Source organism: Mauremys reevesii, linkage group 11, assembly GCF_016161935.1.
Source record: "Mauremys reevesii isolate NIE-2019 linkage group 11, ASM1616193v1, whole genome shotgun sequence".
Classification (NCBI taxonomy): domain Eukaryota; kingdom Metazoa; phylum Chordata; order Testudines; family Geoemydidae; genus Mauremys; species Mauremys reevesii.
In genome coordinates, this window is record NC_052633.1 from 37,287,617 (window position 1) to 37,305,369 (window position 17,753).

At 42.6% G+C, this 17,753-nt stretch overlaps 1 protein-coding gene across 2 annotated transcripts in view; it reads left to right on the forward strand.

Annotated features, from left to right (window-relative positions):
* Positions 1 to 9,769, forward strand: part of CIR1 (corepressor interacting with RBPJ, CIR1) — a 42,593-nt gene extending 32,824 nt beyond the window's left edge. For both annotated transcript variants that reach the window (XM_039495543.1, XM_039495542.1), the window contains exons 8-10: positions 4,893 to 4,999; positions 6,510 to 6,595; positions 8,191 to 9,769. In XM_039495543.1, the coding sequence (XP_039351477.1) occupies positions 4,893 to 4,999; positions 6,510 to 6,595; positions 8,191 to 8,902 (905 nt within the window). In that variant the 3' untranslated portion in view covers positions 8,903 to 9,769. The remainder of the gene's footprint in view (positions 1 to 4,892; positions 5,000 to 6,509; positions 6,596 to 8,190) is intronic.
* The last annotated feature ends 7,984 nt before the right edge of the window (positions 9,770 to 17,753 follow it).

Sequence of the window (17,753 nt, forward strand, 5' to 3'; positions counted from 1 at the left end):
ATCCAAAAAACATAGGTCTCTACCTTTTTTAAGACAGAAAAATCTCTCCATTACCTGGCAACTACAGAGAGGATTCTTATACTCACTCTAACCAGCCATTATTGGGTGACATACTCACTGTGAATGGGTGAGGTACCTACACCATTCCCCCACACAACATAGTATACATGCACAGCAGGGGCTTGTTGAGAATGTATGCCTGTTCCTGGGGTATGCTTTTATTCTGCAGCTTTAGAAACATAACATATGTAAGAAAACTTCAAGGCAGGACGCTATTTACAGTTTTCCATTAACCCTCACTCAAGCTTCTTTTCACTGTTTTATCCCCAGGGCTTCCCTCTACAAGATTTCCTGTCCTCTTCTTAGCTCTATCATTTTTAAGAATAACTCAGCTTTCTTTTTTTTCTTCCTTAGTTGGTTCTAATGAAATTCACCTCATCTAGCTACACGGCTCAATCAGCAAAATAGTTCTGCATTTCCGTCCAGGGTCATAACATCTGGCATCCTGTTTCACTCTGTCTGTCATACACATGCTATAACCTTTCATCAGAAATACAACTATCGTTAGTAATGTTTTGTAGTTTTAGAGCAATTTCTTCAAATATAGCCTGAGCACAAGTTTGCAGTAGATTTAAATATATGGGAAATTTCAAGGGGTACTAACCAGACATTTCTGAGCTAATGGGATCTAGAACGCTGTTATGCTTGTCAAAATTCCAAATGAATAATTTTTTACCGACTTAAAACTCAGTTTGACCAGTTTTCTTCAAAGTTTGCAGAAAATTCTCCTTTGTCTTCAGAGCAAACCTGTCAATTTCAGGTCAAGCCAGTTTCACTAACCAGAATTATGTGGAGTCTCAAAATAAGGATCATGTTTATTTTATATGTTTCAATATATACAGACTAAAAAAGGGAACCTTTCCATGTGCTGTAGGCACCTTTGATGTAACTTCAATGTAATACACCTATAGGTCTAATGTTGCTTACCTCCTTTAAGCACTTATAATTATAGTAGAACCTGGTTCGAACCTAAAGTATTACTGATTGGTGGAGCTATAAGCATGGCTCCATAATTTAAAAAAAAAAGTAGAAATTGTCTAAATCTCTTACTAGTTTAATTCATTTTCTTTTCAGGTTTGCCTTCCACTGGTTCTTATTTTTCCCAGCAAACTTCATAACTTGCTGAATACAGTTAGTTTTCTCATGCTTTTGGAGAACAGAGATGTTTAAATACAGTTTGGGGTTTGTCTGATTCTGAGCAGTCACTGAAGTAACAAATCTGGCCTTAAATGTCAACCAAAGTCAATTGGAGCTTTGTACAAAAATCAGTAGTAAGATATATTCCCATAAGCTTTTTATGGAAAGAAGAAGAAAATAGTGTGCTTTCTTTTCAATTATTATATGCAAAGAAGGCCAGAGAGATATTTTAAAACTAAAGAAGTTTATTCCTGGAAGACTCTGGCCCCAGTTCTGAACTGTACCTCTCTACTCCCTGGGGAATTCTGCACCAAAACATTCAAAATTCTGTGCACAATATTTGAAAAACTCTGCAAAATTCTGCCTCTTTTATTTGTCAAAATAACACAATATAATCACAATGGTTTCAAATATTTTGGTAATTTATTTCAAAATACCTGTCAGCATGTATGTCTGTTATAGTATACACACACACAAAAAAAGATGCAAGTAATGTTTTTTTGACAAATAGATTCCTTAGTAGGCATATTAATACATAACTTTGAGTAATTCATTTGAACTACAATACAGAAACATATTTCCTGCACTCCTCAGAAGCAGTGCAAAGGCTGGGAGGAGTCAGGGGTAATGAAGGAGCTGAGGGAGCGGGAAGGACTGTGGGAGTGAACCTGGAGGGTTGCTTGGTGTGGGAGGGAGAAGTATGGAACAGGATTTTTTGGGGGGAGAAGGGAGGAATTATTAGGTAGTTGGGGAGCCTCCCCCCATCCCAAGCCTCTCCCATTCAGTCAGGCACATCTGCACATGTCCCTGCACCCTCTTGTGGCCCTGCAGCACCCCTCCCATTCAGTGCCTGACTCAATGCTGTCACCCCACTAGCTCATGAGTGCTTTCCCCATCTGTTCCCCCCACTAGTCCTTCTGAAGCCCAGCCTCGGATCCCCCAGCAGCCCTGTGTGCCCCACTCTGTCTGTCCTAACCTGGCTCCGCGGGCAGGATGCTGTGATGAATGCAGTCAGCTGCTGGCTCTTCTGGGGCCACAGCGACCTGTGGTGGGTGAAAGGTAGAACTTCAGCACTTCTTGGGCACAATGTATTTTTTGCTGGAAATTTTTTTTTGCACCAGACATGAATTCTGCATGTGTGCAGTGGTGCAAAGGTCTCCCAGGAGGCGTACTTAGAAGACACAACCTAAGCAAAGAGATCAAGGAGATGAGAGGGAACGGGGGCTGTAATTCTCTGTTGCACTTCTCAGATCCTGAGCATATCTGTAGCATAAGACAGCTACCCCCGAAAGACTACTCTGATTAATGACAATTTTGAACTACCTCCTATGGGCCATTCTGCCAGTCTAGAGAATAGTTGGAGTGTTTTGAGCTCAGCCACATCTCTGCCCCCCATCTCTGACATGCCTGTGTGCCACAGGCATCATGCTACCAGGTCTGTGCTGCCAGAAAAGCCCCTTAAGAAAGATATTCCTTGGAGGAGTCAGGTAAACAGGTTCTGTGGCCACTTCACAGCAGCTGAGCCAACAAAAACGGAGCTATAGCAGGCTGCTTTATGGATAGCTAGGTAACTAAAAAATCATGATATCACAAGCACCAAAAGAATTAGTGATATTTAGTCAGATTGTTCAAAACTGGATTTTTTGCCCTTTTTCTTTTTTCCCTTAACACCTATTTAACTTTAAATACCAGGTGAGGAATTGAGAGAAGAGATCTCTTTGCAAGAGGCTGAATAGCCCTATGTAGCCTGTGAATGAATGGATGGCTTAGAGAGCTCCCACTCTAGCTCATTAGTTCTCCAGCAAAAATAGGAAAGACAAAGATTTGAAATTGCTGATATTTCTACAGCAAAAGAAGGGAAATAGGGGAAAAAATCTTAAGAATCTTTCAGACTTTTTTATATAATAAAAAACAAAATAGCACATGCATTTATTCTCTCCCCACCCCCCTTTGGGGAAAATTTGCACACGTTACCTATATTTGCTGTGCCTCAGTTTCTCCCATCTGCTGACTGGGGATAACTAGTTTTAATTCGTTAATGTGTGTAAAATGCTGTGAGATCCTGAAGAAGGCAGGAGTTCTAGAATTACTATTTTATTCTGTCACTTGGTGTATCTCTTCCATGGCCACATTTCATGTGTGCTAGCTTAGAAGTGTCCTTCTGGGCTTTGGTCTGATTAAACATTTTGATTTCTCTGCTATGGTGAAATTTGCCATCTGTCTTTTCAAGTCCGTTGCCCTGGTGTGTCTGCCTTTCTCTCCCCCGTTCTGAGGTCATTGTTTTGCCCTGTTTAGGCTATTGTAATGCCCTTTTTGTTTGTTTCCCTGTATGCATCATTAAAACTTCAGCTGGTACCAAATTCTGTTGCTAGGTTTCCATCTGGTATAAGCAGGTACCAGGATAATGCATCAGGAGCAGATATGGATAAGCGGAGCAAGGTTACAGCAGCAGTTCTGACTCTGTTACACTCTCTCTGCCTGTCACATTCAGAATTAGACTCAAGGTGCTGCTCTTGACCTATAAATCCCTTCTGAATCTTGACCAGATTATGCTCTCTCTGGTCTGCTCACACCTACCCCTCCTAGGGCTGGCTCTGAGGTCATCATCTGCTGGCCCATTTGTCTCACTGGCACCTAATTATGCTGCAGAGTATGTCTGCCATTTCAGGTATTACATCTCTCTGAAAATGCCAGTCAAAAGGTATCCAGCATAGACAGCGTTTCAGACAAAATTGAAGAGTAATAGCTTTCCTCTTTGCATCCAATTGTTAATCTGGCATTACAGATTGTGTAATTAAAATATATTACATTGTTAGTAAATTTCTTTAAGGTTTGATGGCATACTGAGATGCTACGTATGTTGAATTACTGGTGAATGGCCTGTATCTTTATGATTCACCTACCTTTTACCTAATAAATTATAACAGCTCTTTCACAGGCAATAGTTATATGTTTTGTTTGCGGATGTACATAGCCTTTTTGGTATTGCATAGTCGTCCTGGCTCTGATCTATACAGTGACAAGTATGCACAGAAATGCTGAGGAGTTGGAACTTACAGTGATGTTTCCCACCTCTCCACAGTCAGTATTTAAAACTAAAAAACAAAACAAAGAAAATGTAAACAAGGTGATCAGTACATGCATATTATGTAACTCTGGTCTTGATTATATTTTCGAAGAAAAACAGTCTTTGGTACAGGGCGTTCTTTAAAAATTATTTCAGAGAAGTCCAATTACTAAATCATAAAAATATATGGGAAAGTTTTAAAATGTGTATTGTACGATTATGAAAAATGCTATATGTCCTCTTAAAAGTGTGGTTTCTTATTGCTTTTGGAGAGAGGAAGTATTAAAAAATCTTGAAGTTAATATGGCTGTTCTAGGCTTCCTATATTTTTTGTACTACAGTCAAAAGCATACAACCAGACAATACCTAAATATATTGTTTTCAACATGACAAAGTTACATAAGAAGAGAATCCCCTTGCACTTAAAGAAAAATGCAATTATTTTCTATTCTGAATCTCCAGACTGCTGTTTTAGAAAATCATATCTGATTATTTGCTCAGCAGAAGATTATTGAGTTGATTTAGCTGTGATTTTACTTAACAAAGCTTCAACTGAATTCCTACTGTGGAGCCCAAAAAAGGTAGAGAGATATAAATGATACATTCAAACTGTGATTTTTGTGAACAGGGCCATCAATGCACCCCTCAGAGCTAATAGCGGAGATGAGAAACAGTGGGTTTGCACTGAAACAAAATGTACTGGGGAGAAACTTGACCGCAAATGATCCATCACAGGTAATGATCTTTTTATCAGTAAGCTGAAAATGTCTGTAAATCTAAATGTGATTGCTTGTGAATTGCGACTTAACATTTTTCCAATATGCATATCCATAGGAAAGCTGGATAGATCCAGCAGTGGAAAATATCTTGAAACTTATTGTGTTTTGCTGCTTAGTTTTAGCCAAAGTGACAAATCTGAAATTATTTTTTTAAGGCCACAGTTTAATAAATTAAATATCTCCCCTGGATTACTAGAAATTGAATATCTCCCAGAGGGGATGATTTGGGCGCCTGCAACATACGTCTGATGTGATACTTGCTGCCTGCAGCCTTGCCCCGGAACTGGCTTTGGATGAAACCAGAGAAAAGCATGCAAAAAATAACACTCTATTTAAAGCTTTTTATCTTAATTTATTTGTATTATATAATTTTATTTACAAGACTTTAAATATATAATTGTATTTATTTAGACTTTCACATAGTGCCTATTCCAGATTTGTAGGTGCTTTAACAAAAATGTGAAATATGCAATTTATATACACTATCCAAACTAGCAAGCCCACCATAAAGCAACCTCACTCGTATAGTAAGATAACTGGACCAGGTGGGGATGGGGACTTGCAGGGCAGGGACAATCTGCCTCGCAATCCTTCCTAAAAAGCCTGAGTAAACAGACAATTGCTTATGTCCCTTTTTATGCACATAAGCAGCATTCTTTGCCTTCACAAGAAATTATGTACTCTGGAGACAATCTAGTTTATGGGATTAGCGTTAAATGTGTTGCAAAGTTCTCACCAGTTTTTTTAGAAAAGTCACAAATGGAGAACTTCTGTCCTAGTTTCTGCCCTGTCATTGCTCATGTGTTATTAAAATTAAAAATGTGAAGAGTGAGAAATTGGGTATTCCAGATGCATATAATTTGAAAGGAAGGGGGGGGTCTTAAAATTCCTAAATTTAAATCTGACCTGATTTTTAGTAGTGTTGTTGTTGTTGGTAGAAAATACAATTGCAACATATTGTACTTGTATAGCACTTTATAGACAATAATTTAAGCATCATGACACACTTGTGAGGTGGATGGGTATAAGCAAGATAGTAAGCTAATGTAGAAAAAGGTTAAGTGACTTGCCTAAATTTCTTTGTGACTCAGTGGGACTTGCAGTCTCCCATCCACCAACCAATGCTTCCATCTCTTACACTAGACAGAACTCAGGAAAGCTTTCCCTAAATGACTTAGCCTGTGGAAACATTATAGTGTTCACGTTATGGTGCTATATGGTTCCTGTACTCTGGCACCCAACTCCTTTTAAACCCAGTATAGATTCCCTTTTTGTAGCAAGCTAACTGCTTATGTTCCCAAGGTTGCTCTATAGGAGGTGTATATGTGTGTGTGTTTATATACATAAAATCAAATTCTCACACACCTTTTAATGTTCATAATATTTTAATACAGGAATCATGAATTTGAAATGTCACCTTATTTTTATGTAAGGATATGGTATCTTATTACTTTTTCTCTTCATAGGAATTTGTTGCAAGTGAAGGAGATGACGACCCAGAAGTTGAATTTTTAAAATCACTGTCAACTAAACAAAAACAGAAACTTCTGAGGTAATTTTATCGCAGTTGCATGGCACCTACTCCTATGAGTTTAGCAATATAGCCAATACCTTTTAACTACAGTTTTCCATCTACTAAAAATCAATTTAGATTAATCTACACTTGACTACTACACTTTGTATTATGCAGCATGTTTATCCATCGTTTTGTAATCCAATTGTAATGCAATTTTAATGGCTTCGTTTTCATTTTCATTTCATACTTAACTGTGAATGCTGTGACACACTAACATTGTATATGCATTGGCTCATAGAGGACAATGTCAGTTGCTATTTTAAAATATTATTTTACACTCCATAATTTACCATGCCCTCTTCCAAGTTTTAAAATTAAATTTCTTTCCTTGTTGATTTTGCACTTGGCAAAGCTTGACATATTTCCTTTGTTCCTAAGGGAGCTACACTTAACCTGTCTTCTGTGCATCAGCATCAATGGTGGTGGTAAAGTTTACCATAGCCCTAGGATTAGGGTTAGCCAGCAGAGGGAGCGCAGGATATTTTTGTGGTTCCCAAACAAAGTCTGTATTTTCTCTGCTGCTGCCTTGTTGCTTTCATATGCTTAAGGGGAAAGGAGGTTTTACATTTCTTCTCTAATTTTCTGTGTCCTTATTAACCAATTTTGAATCACTGGCTGATAAACCACACATATTATTTAAATATAATAACCTAAAGAAAAGTTAAAAGAGCACTCTGTGAGTATTGTGAGGTCCAAAAATGTAATTAACTTTAAGGAAGGAAAACAGTTTACACTATTTATGAAGGATAATTGTGTGTGTGTGTGTATAGAGAGAGAGAGAGAGAAATTCAATAATTTAACCTTTGATAATTTTGTTTGGTTTCCTAATGTCCCAAACATACTGTTTAAATTACTGTATATTTTTAAATGCTCCAATTTAGCTAAGTGTTTAGGTCCTCAGTGATTTTAAACTTCTCAATTTGTTTTAAATCCAATGAAGGCAGTCTAGGTAGCATGTCAAATTTAGTGGCTGACTCATGGATAAGAATTAACAAAATAAAGAGTGACCAAGAGCTTAAAATTACAAAACTGGGCAAAAGCAATTGAAATGAAAATGAGTGTGTTTGCTTGCCTATTAGAACAGTGTACTGTTGACTAGACATTTTACCCCTCCATTGATGACTGAATAGATTATAGCGTTCTCCAGAAAGCTGTTAACATTGGGGCACATATAGCAGATAGGCTCCTAACTTTCATTGAGGGTCATTGGGAGTTGGGCACCTAACTGCTATTTCTGCCGTTGAAAATTTTTCTTGTTATATTACAGAATCAAACTGGTTGCGCTACCAGTTGTAAGGCCCAGTTCACATTTCTTACCCTCACCTTCCTAAATTTGGTCCATTAGAAATTACTTCTTTGTACAGTAGTTCTGAGGGAGGGCTAGAGGGGAACTACATTTTAAATACTCAGTTTAGTTTGAGATCAGAAATTTAAAAATTAAAAGCTCAACACACTTTGTAAGAAAATGTTGCGTGTTTACTGCGTAATATCGTCTTAAGTATTGACGGCACACAAAGGCGGTGCTACATTTTTAAATGCTTGATTATTTGTTTTTATTTTCAAAATAAAAGGAAATTGGATCGTCTGGAGAAGAAGAAGAAGAAAGACAGAAAGAAGAAAAAGCAGCAAAAGAAGAAAAGCAAACGTAAACACAAGAAACATAAGATCAGCTCCTCTTCCTCCTCCAGTGAGACTTCAGTAAGCAGCAGTGATAGTGAGACTGACAGCAAAGCCATACAAAATAAGATGTATTCTAAGAAAGGAAAAAAAGACAAGTTTTCAGAGGCTAACAGCAGTGATTCAGAAGGGAAGGCAAAGACTAAGAAGGAAAAACTTTATGAAGAACCCTCCAGTAGTCACGGTAACAAGGACAAAGACAGGGAGAAGTGTAGACTTTTAAAACAAGATAGTTCTGGGGAGAACAACAAATGGAGCTCCTATGAGAGTGAAAGAAAGTCCAAAAGCAGAAACCAGAGCACAGACAAGAGAGAAACTGAAAGAAATGAGAGGGATAGCAGAAGCCAAAGCAAGGATGAGAGGAGTGGGAGAAGCTCTTGCACAAGTCACAGCAATTACAGGCAAAGGCAGATAAGAAGACGACCAAGTCGAAGCCCCAGTGAAGAGTGGCACAGGAAAAATGAAACCAGAAGCCACAGCACAGATGTGTACAGAGAGAAGAAATGTAGAGAGAGCTGTGGAGACAAGTGCAGTAAAGTGGACCATAAGGAAAGAGGCAGAAACAGCAGAAGTAGAAGCAGAGAGAGAGACAGAAAATATAGATAGTGTGGTGGGTGACAGGTGCAAACACATCTTCCTTTTCATTGCATACCTTTAACCAAGGCTCAGTCATGCATTGCTTTCTTTCTAAGAAGTCACTTTTCATTTTCCAATTCTTATAAATTGTCATGTCCTACAAAACAGCTTCAACTCCATTCATGATTTGGGGATATTTGTAAGTTAGATATAAATATTATGGTATTTTTGTAGAAATCTTTTTGTTGGTGAACCTTTCTTGTATTTGTGTAACAAGCCCTAGACCATTTGTAAATTATACTTCCTTTGTTCAGAAATATTTGTAAAATACCAGTACATGATGTGTTAACATTCTGTAGAGTATTATTTCTTCTTGCTTATGAGATGTAACAATTTTGGAGGGGCAGGGGGTAATGATGCCAAACATTATTTGACATAGTTCAGGATAAAAATCACTGCTTCAGACCTCAGATTAGATTATTTTTGTACTGAAACTTTTTCAGAGGTTTCACATAAGAGGGCAATTTCACCTGTTAAAACAACACAGACATAGTTCCACATAAGTGTATAGCCAACATTTTTTGACCTCCTGCAGCGTCTAACTTAATCAGGGCTATCTAAGCATCTTGAACCCCTGTTGGTATGTGCCAGTACAGTGTTGTTATTGTTCAAGAATTTCTCAAGAGATGAAAAGAATATTCACCCTTTCAGCTGTTTCCAAGATCTCTCATGTGCAATAGAAAGTTAAGGCAAATGCTCATTCTTGTGTTGTCATGCAGCAGTTTGACTTTTATTTTTTTCTTAACAGTTGTGGGATTCCCCCCGCCATATGCCACGAGGATGAATTATTATACCTTAATAAACTGTTACTTTCTATAAACAGTATGAATCGCCTAATTTTCCAGAGTCCTAAGTCATTTCAAAGGCATAGGCAGGAAAAATCACATGCTTTTTTGCTGCAAAGAGAATGGTGTCTTTATGGTTTTTAAGAACATGGAAAATGCTTTAGTTAGCAGTGAAATGGTAAAATGATGCAATCAGACTCAGGCAAGCAAGTTTTTCCCCTCTTGACTACAAATGGAGGGTTGTAGTTCTTTAACTGTCCCACCTGCACATCTTAAAACTGCCAGGCAGAAGTTTTTAAATATCATATGGAGTTAAAATGCTACAGAAGTGATTTGACCTTTAAACACTGGGGTTTGAAAGTTTTCACCCTTTAAAACATGTCAGGCTTTTCTTCTTTAAATACTTTGAACCAGCTTGCCCCTTAGGCCCTTTGCAGTGCTGATATAAATGGGAATTGATGGCACTTGCCACTTGGAAGGATTGGGCCCTAAATTAATCCATAGTATTTGCTTGTAAAAGCTGTCATTTAAAAGGGACAAGAGGCAAGATTTGATAAATTTGGGGGAGAATCTTAAACAAACAAACCAAACAAACTGTTGGGAGAAATGTTGGGATTTAGTCTGACTGCCCAGTGGTAGGATGTAACCTTTTAAAGCATATTCCATTTGACTCACAGCATATTAATAAAGTACTTTCAAGCACATCCACCTGAATATTGGGGGTGAGGCACCTACAGAACCAGGCACCTTTGCTACCAAGTGGCATTTACTTTGTTTCAAAAGGTGTGTAAAACACTGATCACCAGACTGGAAAAAAAAACACATGGCTGCCTGTATACAAGGTAGAAGCCAGGGTCACTCTCTCCAATGTTTGGGTGGTTGGGGAAATGGCCTGTTTTGATATCCCACATATTCATCATTTAAATGGTGTTTTGAACCCAATTTGAAAGGGCACAAGGAATAACAACGAGCAGGATGAAGAGCTCAGTCTGTCTCTCCATGAATGCAGTGTATTTTGTTGCACATGGCAGACAGTGCCTTCGATATGTACTAGTGGCTTACCAGCCTTGCAGCTTGGCTATAATACAGCTACTAACTTTCTGGTGAAGATAGGAGGAAGGGCTGAGCCCCTCTATTTGTAGTAGGCATTTGTGTATGCTGTGTGTGTTTGATTTCTGTTTGCAGGCAGTTGGTAAAGTGTATCCTGAGCATCTGACACTGCCTTTGTGCATGCATGGAGCAGGTATTAGTCTGTGGTTAAGGGGTGTGTATCTGTTCTGCTGGCTGGCTGTTTTGTCTGCAACCTGGAAAGGACAGAAACAAGCAATGCAATCTTGGAAATATCTGGGTAAGAGGCAGCATAGGGCAGGCTGATAAATCTGGTATTTTTGTTAGTTAAACGGTTCTTCTGCCTTCAGCAGCGAGCAGAGGCAGCTTTGGGGAAGGATTCACACTGGGTCAGGCGAAGAACCTTGTTGCCCATTCCAAACTGAAAACCCAAGGGAGGGTCTGGGAGAGCCCCCGCTCCCTTTGGCAGGGCTGCTCTTTGGAAGGGCCTGATTTGTCTACCCCAGGATATGGAGCTTTTACAGGAGGGCAGCCAGGGTGCCTCAAACCTAGCGCAAAGGGGCCAGGATTCCAGAGCGGCCTGTTGCCGAAGCTAGAGTCAGCAGCTTGTGCTTGGCCTCCAACCCCTGCGGGGCACGAGGAGACCTTCATTGTTCGTGCTGAGGGAGCGCGCTTGTGCGGCTGCCCTAGGCATCCACGGCACCTTCTGCTCCGCCCCGGGGCTCTAGGCAGACACCGCGCGCGGGGGCCCCTAACGCTGCAGCGCACTGGCCCGCCCGAGGCCCCCGGCTACTGCGCGCGCAGGGGATGGTGGAAGCGGCGCGATTTGACACTAGCGAGTCAGCTCCGGGAGGAGGTGCTGTTGGCTCACGAATGGCCGGAGATGTCAGCTCCCGTTTGCCGCGGGACAGGACTAACCCTGGCGCCGGATGACTGGCGGGTCGGTAAGTCCCCAGCCCTCGGGAACCACCCGTGCGGAAGCCCGCAGCGAATTCGCTTAACCCGCAACATTAAAGGCAGCTGCCCGTGAGGCAGGGGCTGGGCAGCCTGCGGGCCGCTCCCGCTGCACGTGCACTCTGGGAGGGAGCAGGGGTCCCGGGGGCTCGCCAGCCCCGAGGTGGTCATGGCACCTGCGCTGCAAAGGCAGCGGGCCAAAGGGCGAGTCTCCCGCTGTCTCCCCGCCGCACCTTTCTGCAGCCCCCTGACTGGGCGGGGTGTTCGCCGGGCCCGTCATGTCTGGGAGCCCCCCCCCCCGAAACCCCATCTCCGGGGCGGGGTGTTCGCCGGGCCTGTCATGTCTGGGAGCCCCCCCCCCCGAAACCCCATCTCCGGGGCGGGGTGTTCGCCGGGCCCGTCATGTCTGGGAGCCCCCCCCGAAACCCCATCTCCGGGGCGGGGTGTTCGCCGGGCCTGTCATGTCTGGGAGCCCCCCCCCCCCCCAAACCCCAGCTCCGGGGCGGGGGGGTCGCCGGGCCTGTCATGTCTGGGAGCCCCCCCCCCGAAACCCCATCTCCGGGGCGGGGTGTTAGCCGGGCCCGTCATGTCTGGGACCCCCCCCCGCAGCCCCTCCCTGCAGGCTGCGAGCAGACCGCGCCTTGACACGCCTCAGGGAAAGTTGTGGGAAGTTCGGCCGCGAGGTGCTGCTGTAAACAGGCGAGTCCTCGCCGGGGGACCCCTCTGCTGGCAGCGGGGCCCCGTGCAGAGGAGGGGAGCCAGCAGGTGCTCAGGCAGGAGCCCCTTTGTCATCAGCCAGAACGGGAGCCCGGCCCGCTGGGACACGGCGGGGCAGCCCCAGTGCCGCCGGAGGAGGGGCCGCTGCTCGAGTGACTGGGGGAGGGGGAATGGTCAGACGTGAGTCTTTCACCGCGGGGAACTCGGCCAAGGCTGGAGCTGCTGGGCCCACCTCTGTGCTTCGAAGGCGTGTCCGGGGCCGCCCCCTCGGCCCATGCACCCCCGCGGGAGCCAAGCCAAGGTGGGAATAAAGTGCCCCACGAAGAGAATAATCGGCTCCTCCTAATAGGCCCCCCGGGTTACAGGCCCCGGGCTGCTGGTCGGCGGGCGGGGGCAGAGACGGGCCCCAAGGTTCAAGCCCCTGGACAGTCTTTGCTCCTGAGAGGGGAGTTTCCCCGGGGGTGGGGGGCGGCCTGATTCTGGAGATGGAGCCGGGGCGTGGCGAACAAGTGAGCGGCCCGGCCCGTTTTAGCTGCTCGCGGCGCGGCGGATTCCACAGGTGAAACGCGTCTTCCGCTTTAATTTCGGCCCGTCTCCTCCTGTTTGCGCTGTAACAAGGGAGAGGCTTAACTTGTCATGGAAACGTGTTAATCAGGTGTGGAATGCCAGTGATCAGCAGGAAAACAGGGCGTTGTCCATTGTGCTCCCATAGGCCAGTGTACATTATGGTCAAAATGGAGCCTTGGCCCTTGCCCCTGGGAAGTAGCCGTGGGGCGCTACTCCGCAGCCTCTAGTAGGGGTCGATTTTTGTTGTAATTTTAGGATGACGATCGAGTTCGCATTGTTGATGTTCGAGTAACTCGGAGTACCGACACCTAGATCATATTTTTCACACTGCTCAAATTTTCCTTTAGCTCTTGGCGCTTGGAAAACTGATCGCTGAAATTTATGGCGAACGAAAATAAATTATTACTAATTGGAAAGTAAATAAACAGGTGACTCAGATCAAATTCCTGCTTGGATCGTTACAATAAATATCCCTGAAGGAAGCTCTCTATTTATGTTGTCATTGATTAATTCTCGCTACCTCATTTGATTTCGATTTAGAACGATTTGATTCTAATTTAATTAGCATGTAATTTGGATGTACATAATTACTGTAATTATGACATTCAGGTAAGGCAGCTTTAGGCTGAAAGGCAATTTCAAATTTTCTAGCAACCTACTTTGTACTAGGAAATGGACAAGGACTTTGCGCCCTGCTATCCAAGTAGTAATTAGCACATCTCTGAAACAGGCAGGGCTGGGGATTTGTATTAAAACACCAACACAAATTCAGCCGCATTTCCCAGTGCAAAGGTAGCTGCCTGCTACTGAGGAACATATTTTACTCCTTGCATGGTCACGGATGACCGAGTTCCCAAATACTAACTCCAGCCTAGCTCTGCACACGAGTCAAAGGCTGAGTGGCACCAAGGTGCAGATCCCATTGGGGATTAAGGCCCCAAACCGCACATTAGGTGGACGTTTAAAAACCATACACGTGTGGCCTGGAGGCTAGAACTAATTGGAAAGGGCCACTCCTGCCCATAAAGTAATTGCACTGAATTAGGGAGGGCTACAGATCAGAGCAAGCGGCTCCATTGTGTTCCCTGGCCGGTTGGTTGCCTAGCTTGGGTGCTGGGCCAGCTCGGGGGTGGAAGAGCGATGGAGCGGTGGCCCAGACCCAAGCCAGGTCCCTTTTTCAGGTGGGTGATCTCTGCAGCCTGGCTCGATTTTTTTTCCTCCTCATCTGGTAAGTTTGCTCGTGAAACAATAGGACTAACTTGAACACGCGTCGTTTGTGTCTCCCCTGGCTGCTAAAGAAAGGCTCGGCGTGTGGCTTGATGGACCTGCACCCGCAGCCAAGGCTGCTGGGGGTGGTTCACCCTTGCTCTCGGGAATGACGGGCCAGGAGGGTTGCTGCGGTACCTCCATCTGCCTTGTAGGGGGTTCCAATACACTTGAAATCCAGGTATCTGCCAGAGAGCCGCCTATTTTAGCTTTACCTGTCTAACATTTCCAGCCTTGCACAGATAAAAACTGACTCCAGCCAGGCTCACCCGAACGCCACGTAGCGCGGCGCTGAGTCCTTCTGGCAAACGAAATGAGCAGGGATCTTTCTTGCGCCGGCATAACAGTCTTAGCGGTTCTGGGCTTGTGCCGTAGGGAGCGAAGCAAGTGCCGCCCTGTGCTCCTGAAGCTCTAGATGGCGCCAAAGAGCTACAGTTATACGCGTCCTTCAAAGGCATCAAGAGCGACTGTCAAACATAAAAGCAAATCAGAGTTTTCCTTTTTTTTTGTTAATGTGTTAAGAATGTTATTCCTTAAGAAAATTTGTAGCTAAATTATTCTCACTTAAAATAAACACTTAGTGTACCAATTACCCAAATGGGCGGGATTTCTGTAAGATTTCCTTCATCTGCATTTTGGGAGTGTGGCAGAAAATCTTCTTAAATCAGCTAATGGCTGCAAATAAATTAGAGCTTCAATAAATAGTTTCCCTCTCAATTGAAATATTTAAACAAAGGTAAAAAATAACTGTTCATACACAAAGATGGAGTTATATATTATCTCAAACAAAAATATTCATGCTACCTTTACTACTTTTATTATTTTTATTTATTTATTTAAAGGACTATAATACACCCTGGAGGGGAGGGCAGGAGCCACATCTCCGGTGAATCAGGAGCAGAGTGATCGAATGACATTTAGCAATAGTTTTATCAGATATTTTATCTTTAATCTTGTTTCATTGGGTTAGCTACAGGATCGAGTATGGAAGCTAAGTCCCACAACGTGTACTGGTTGGAAGTAACCGTGCAGGCAAAATGTAAATTACTAATAGTCATAAAAGTCGCGTTTGAACCGGGCCGAAACAGCAACGAATCTAAATCATCATTCGACTTCTCTGGCTCCCTTCCCATTAGAGGGTGACACACGAAAAAAAAAAACCCGTTTCTCTATGTCCCAATGTTATTTTTTGCTCCCGGGTTTGCAGGCTCCCACTATAGAAATGCCATTTAACTGTAATTGAAAAGAGTGAATCAGAATTATTTTTCGGTTCTCACACTGTCTGTTCTTTATCCAGTCCTACAAAAGTTCTGTAGTCCCCAGACCATATAATTATCACCAACAAGTACTAAAGAATGGTGCCATTTATTTTTTAAAAGGTTACATGCTTTCTATTTTCTTGGTTAAACGAACCGGCTCTGCGGCCTAGAGTTGCTCCCTTCTTCATTTCTGGGGAGTCTGTAAATGATGGACGTTTTCTGACCCCAAGGGGCAAAGGCAATGCAAAGAGGTCCTTGATCATTGAGCTGAGAATTGTAACCCTGGCCTGGCAGAAACTGGACCTGGATGACTTCCTTTGATGTGTTTTATTATGGATTGAAAACAAAGCTGACTTCTGCCCAACACCCAGGGAGAATGCATTCCTCGGAAACCCCAACAACTGACAAGCAGGGGACTCATGTCCTGCAGTCCAGCAAGCGCACTGTTTATTTTACATCTGCCCGCCAGTGTCATCCTCGCCAGCTCCCATTGTCTCTCTCCCCGCCTGCCCTAGAATAAAATACATCTAATACAGATCCTCTAGCCACTCCGGGGAAAGAGTGGTGTGGAAAAGCCAGAGGATTTTCCTTCATCTTACAGAGCGGTCTCAGTTTAAAACGTGGGGATAAGGAAGACAAAAATAGGTCAGGAAAGGAGAAAAGAAAGTGGAGATAGTCGATGCTTTTGAATAATTTAAGCCGGAAAAAAAATCAACTCAAGATTGTTTTTAAAAGGAATTGAAAGTGCAGAAAGATTCCTTCTGTCAGCACCGCCGCTGAGCTACACTTGTGTGCATTTAAAACAACCGATGTAGGAATACGTTCTGCTAGTGTTTTGTAGCAGTGTTGGGGAAAGTGAAATGCCGTCTATTAATATTCACAGCAGAATTTTTTAAATTAAAAAATATTTGATTTGTGACTGACAGCACAATCCTTTTTCTGATTTTATTTGCACTCTCTAGCTTGTACTGGTTTAAAATGTTATTCCTCCACTCTACACTAAATTAACTTTTTTTTCTTTTTAAATAGCGCAATTATCTCATTTAACCATTTTCTTTTTTAAAAAAATACTGTGTCTGTTAAGTTGGTGGTCAGGAGACAAAGGGAGTGAAAATAATTTTCATTTCAATAATTGCCTTCTGGTCAATTTAACTGTGCCTTATTTTGAAAGAGCCTGTCTAAATGAGATTCCTGTCCCAAATGTGTTCCCAGGCCTTAGCCCAGCCTTTAATTATTCCTGAGGTTTTTTTTCTTCAGAATAAGACGCTGCACTGAGTAATCACAAAGAAGTCAGAGAGCATCCTTGAACCTTTTCAATAGCAGAGCCACTGATATTCAAATAACATGCAAGGACCATTTGACTGCATGGGGACATAAGCATTTCCAATTCACTATTTGCATAGATCAACTGTCTTTGAAAAGGAAAGGAGCAGTTGTCTTCCATAACATTAAAAAGCCTAGTTATCAAATCAAGTGCTTAGTTTGGGGCTTTTAAAACGTTTACATTTTATCTCAGGTTGCCCTTTACCGTTTGACATGCAAATTTGGTGCAGTTAATTTAGACAATTAAAAGGATCTTCAAGGGAGCTTTGTCACCGAGAATATTCGGAGTTGTCCCCGTGGACCAGCTGAGATAAAGTTGGCCAGAACAAATGATGTCTAGGAGATTAATTAGATATTTGATAAGACATGAATCCCTAATAAGGGAATACAAGGCACAGGGGGCTGCTATGTGCTCTAAGTCAAAATTAATAACATTTAACAAGATTTTCATTTAGGCATGAAATGTCTTTTCCGGAGTATTGACTCTAGCGGTTTATTCCCCTGAGATCATCTCCCAACCTAGGAAGCCTTGTGGGGCTAAAGGCTTTTTTAAAAACAGTTTCTTTGCACAGTTTGTTAAATCTATTTGGGGGGCATTTTCATAAATTGCGTTTCCAAATTTGGATAGGTTTTAAACATTCTTTATTTGGGGTCAGATCTTGGGGGCCGGGGAACGAGGGTTTGAATGAGGAAACACAGTTATAGGACACAACCCGACTGAAATTTGCCTTAAAATATTTGATTCCCTGACATCAAATGCATTTCTTGTTTTTAAATCCCATTCACTTGTACTACTGTACTAGCATTGAGAGAGGAACTAAGGGTTTGCATTAAAAGCTGCTCCATATAAGGGCTGGGAAAAAAGAACAAAAACCGTAAGTA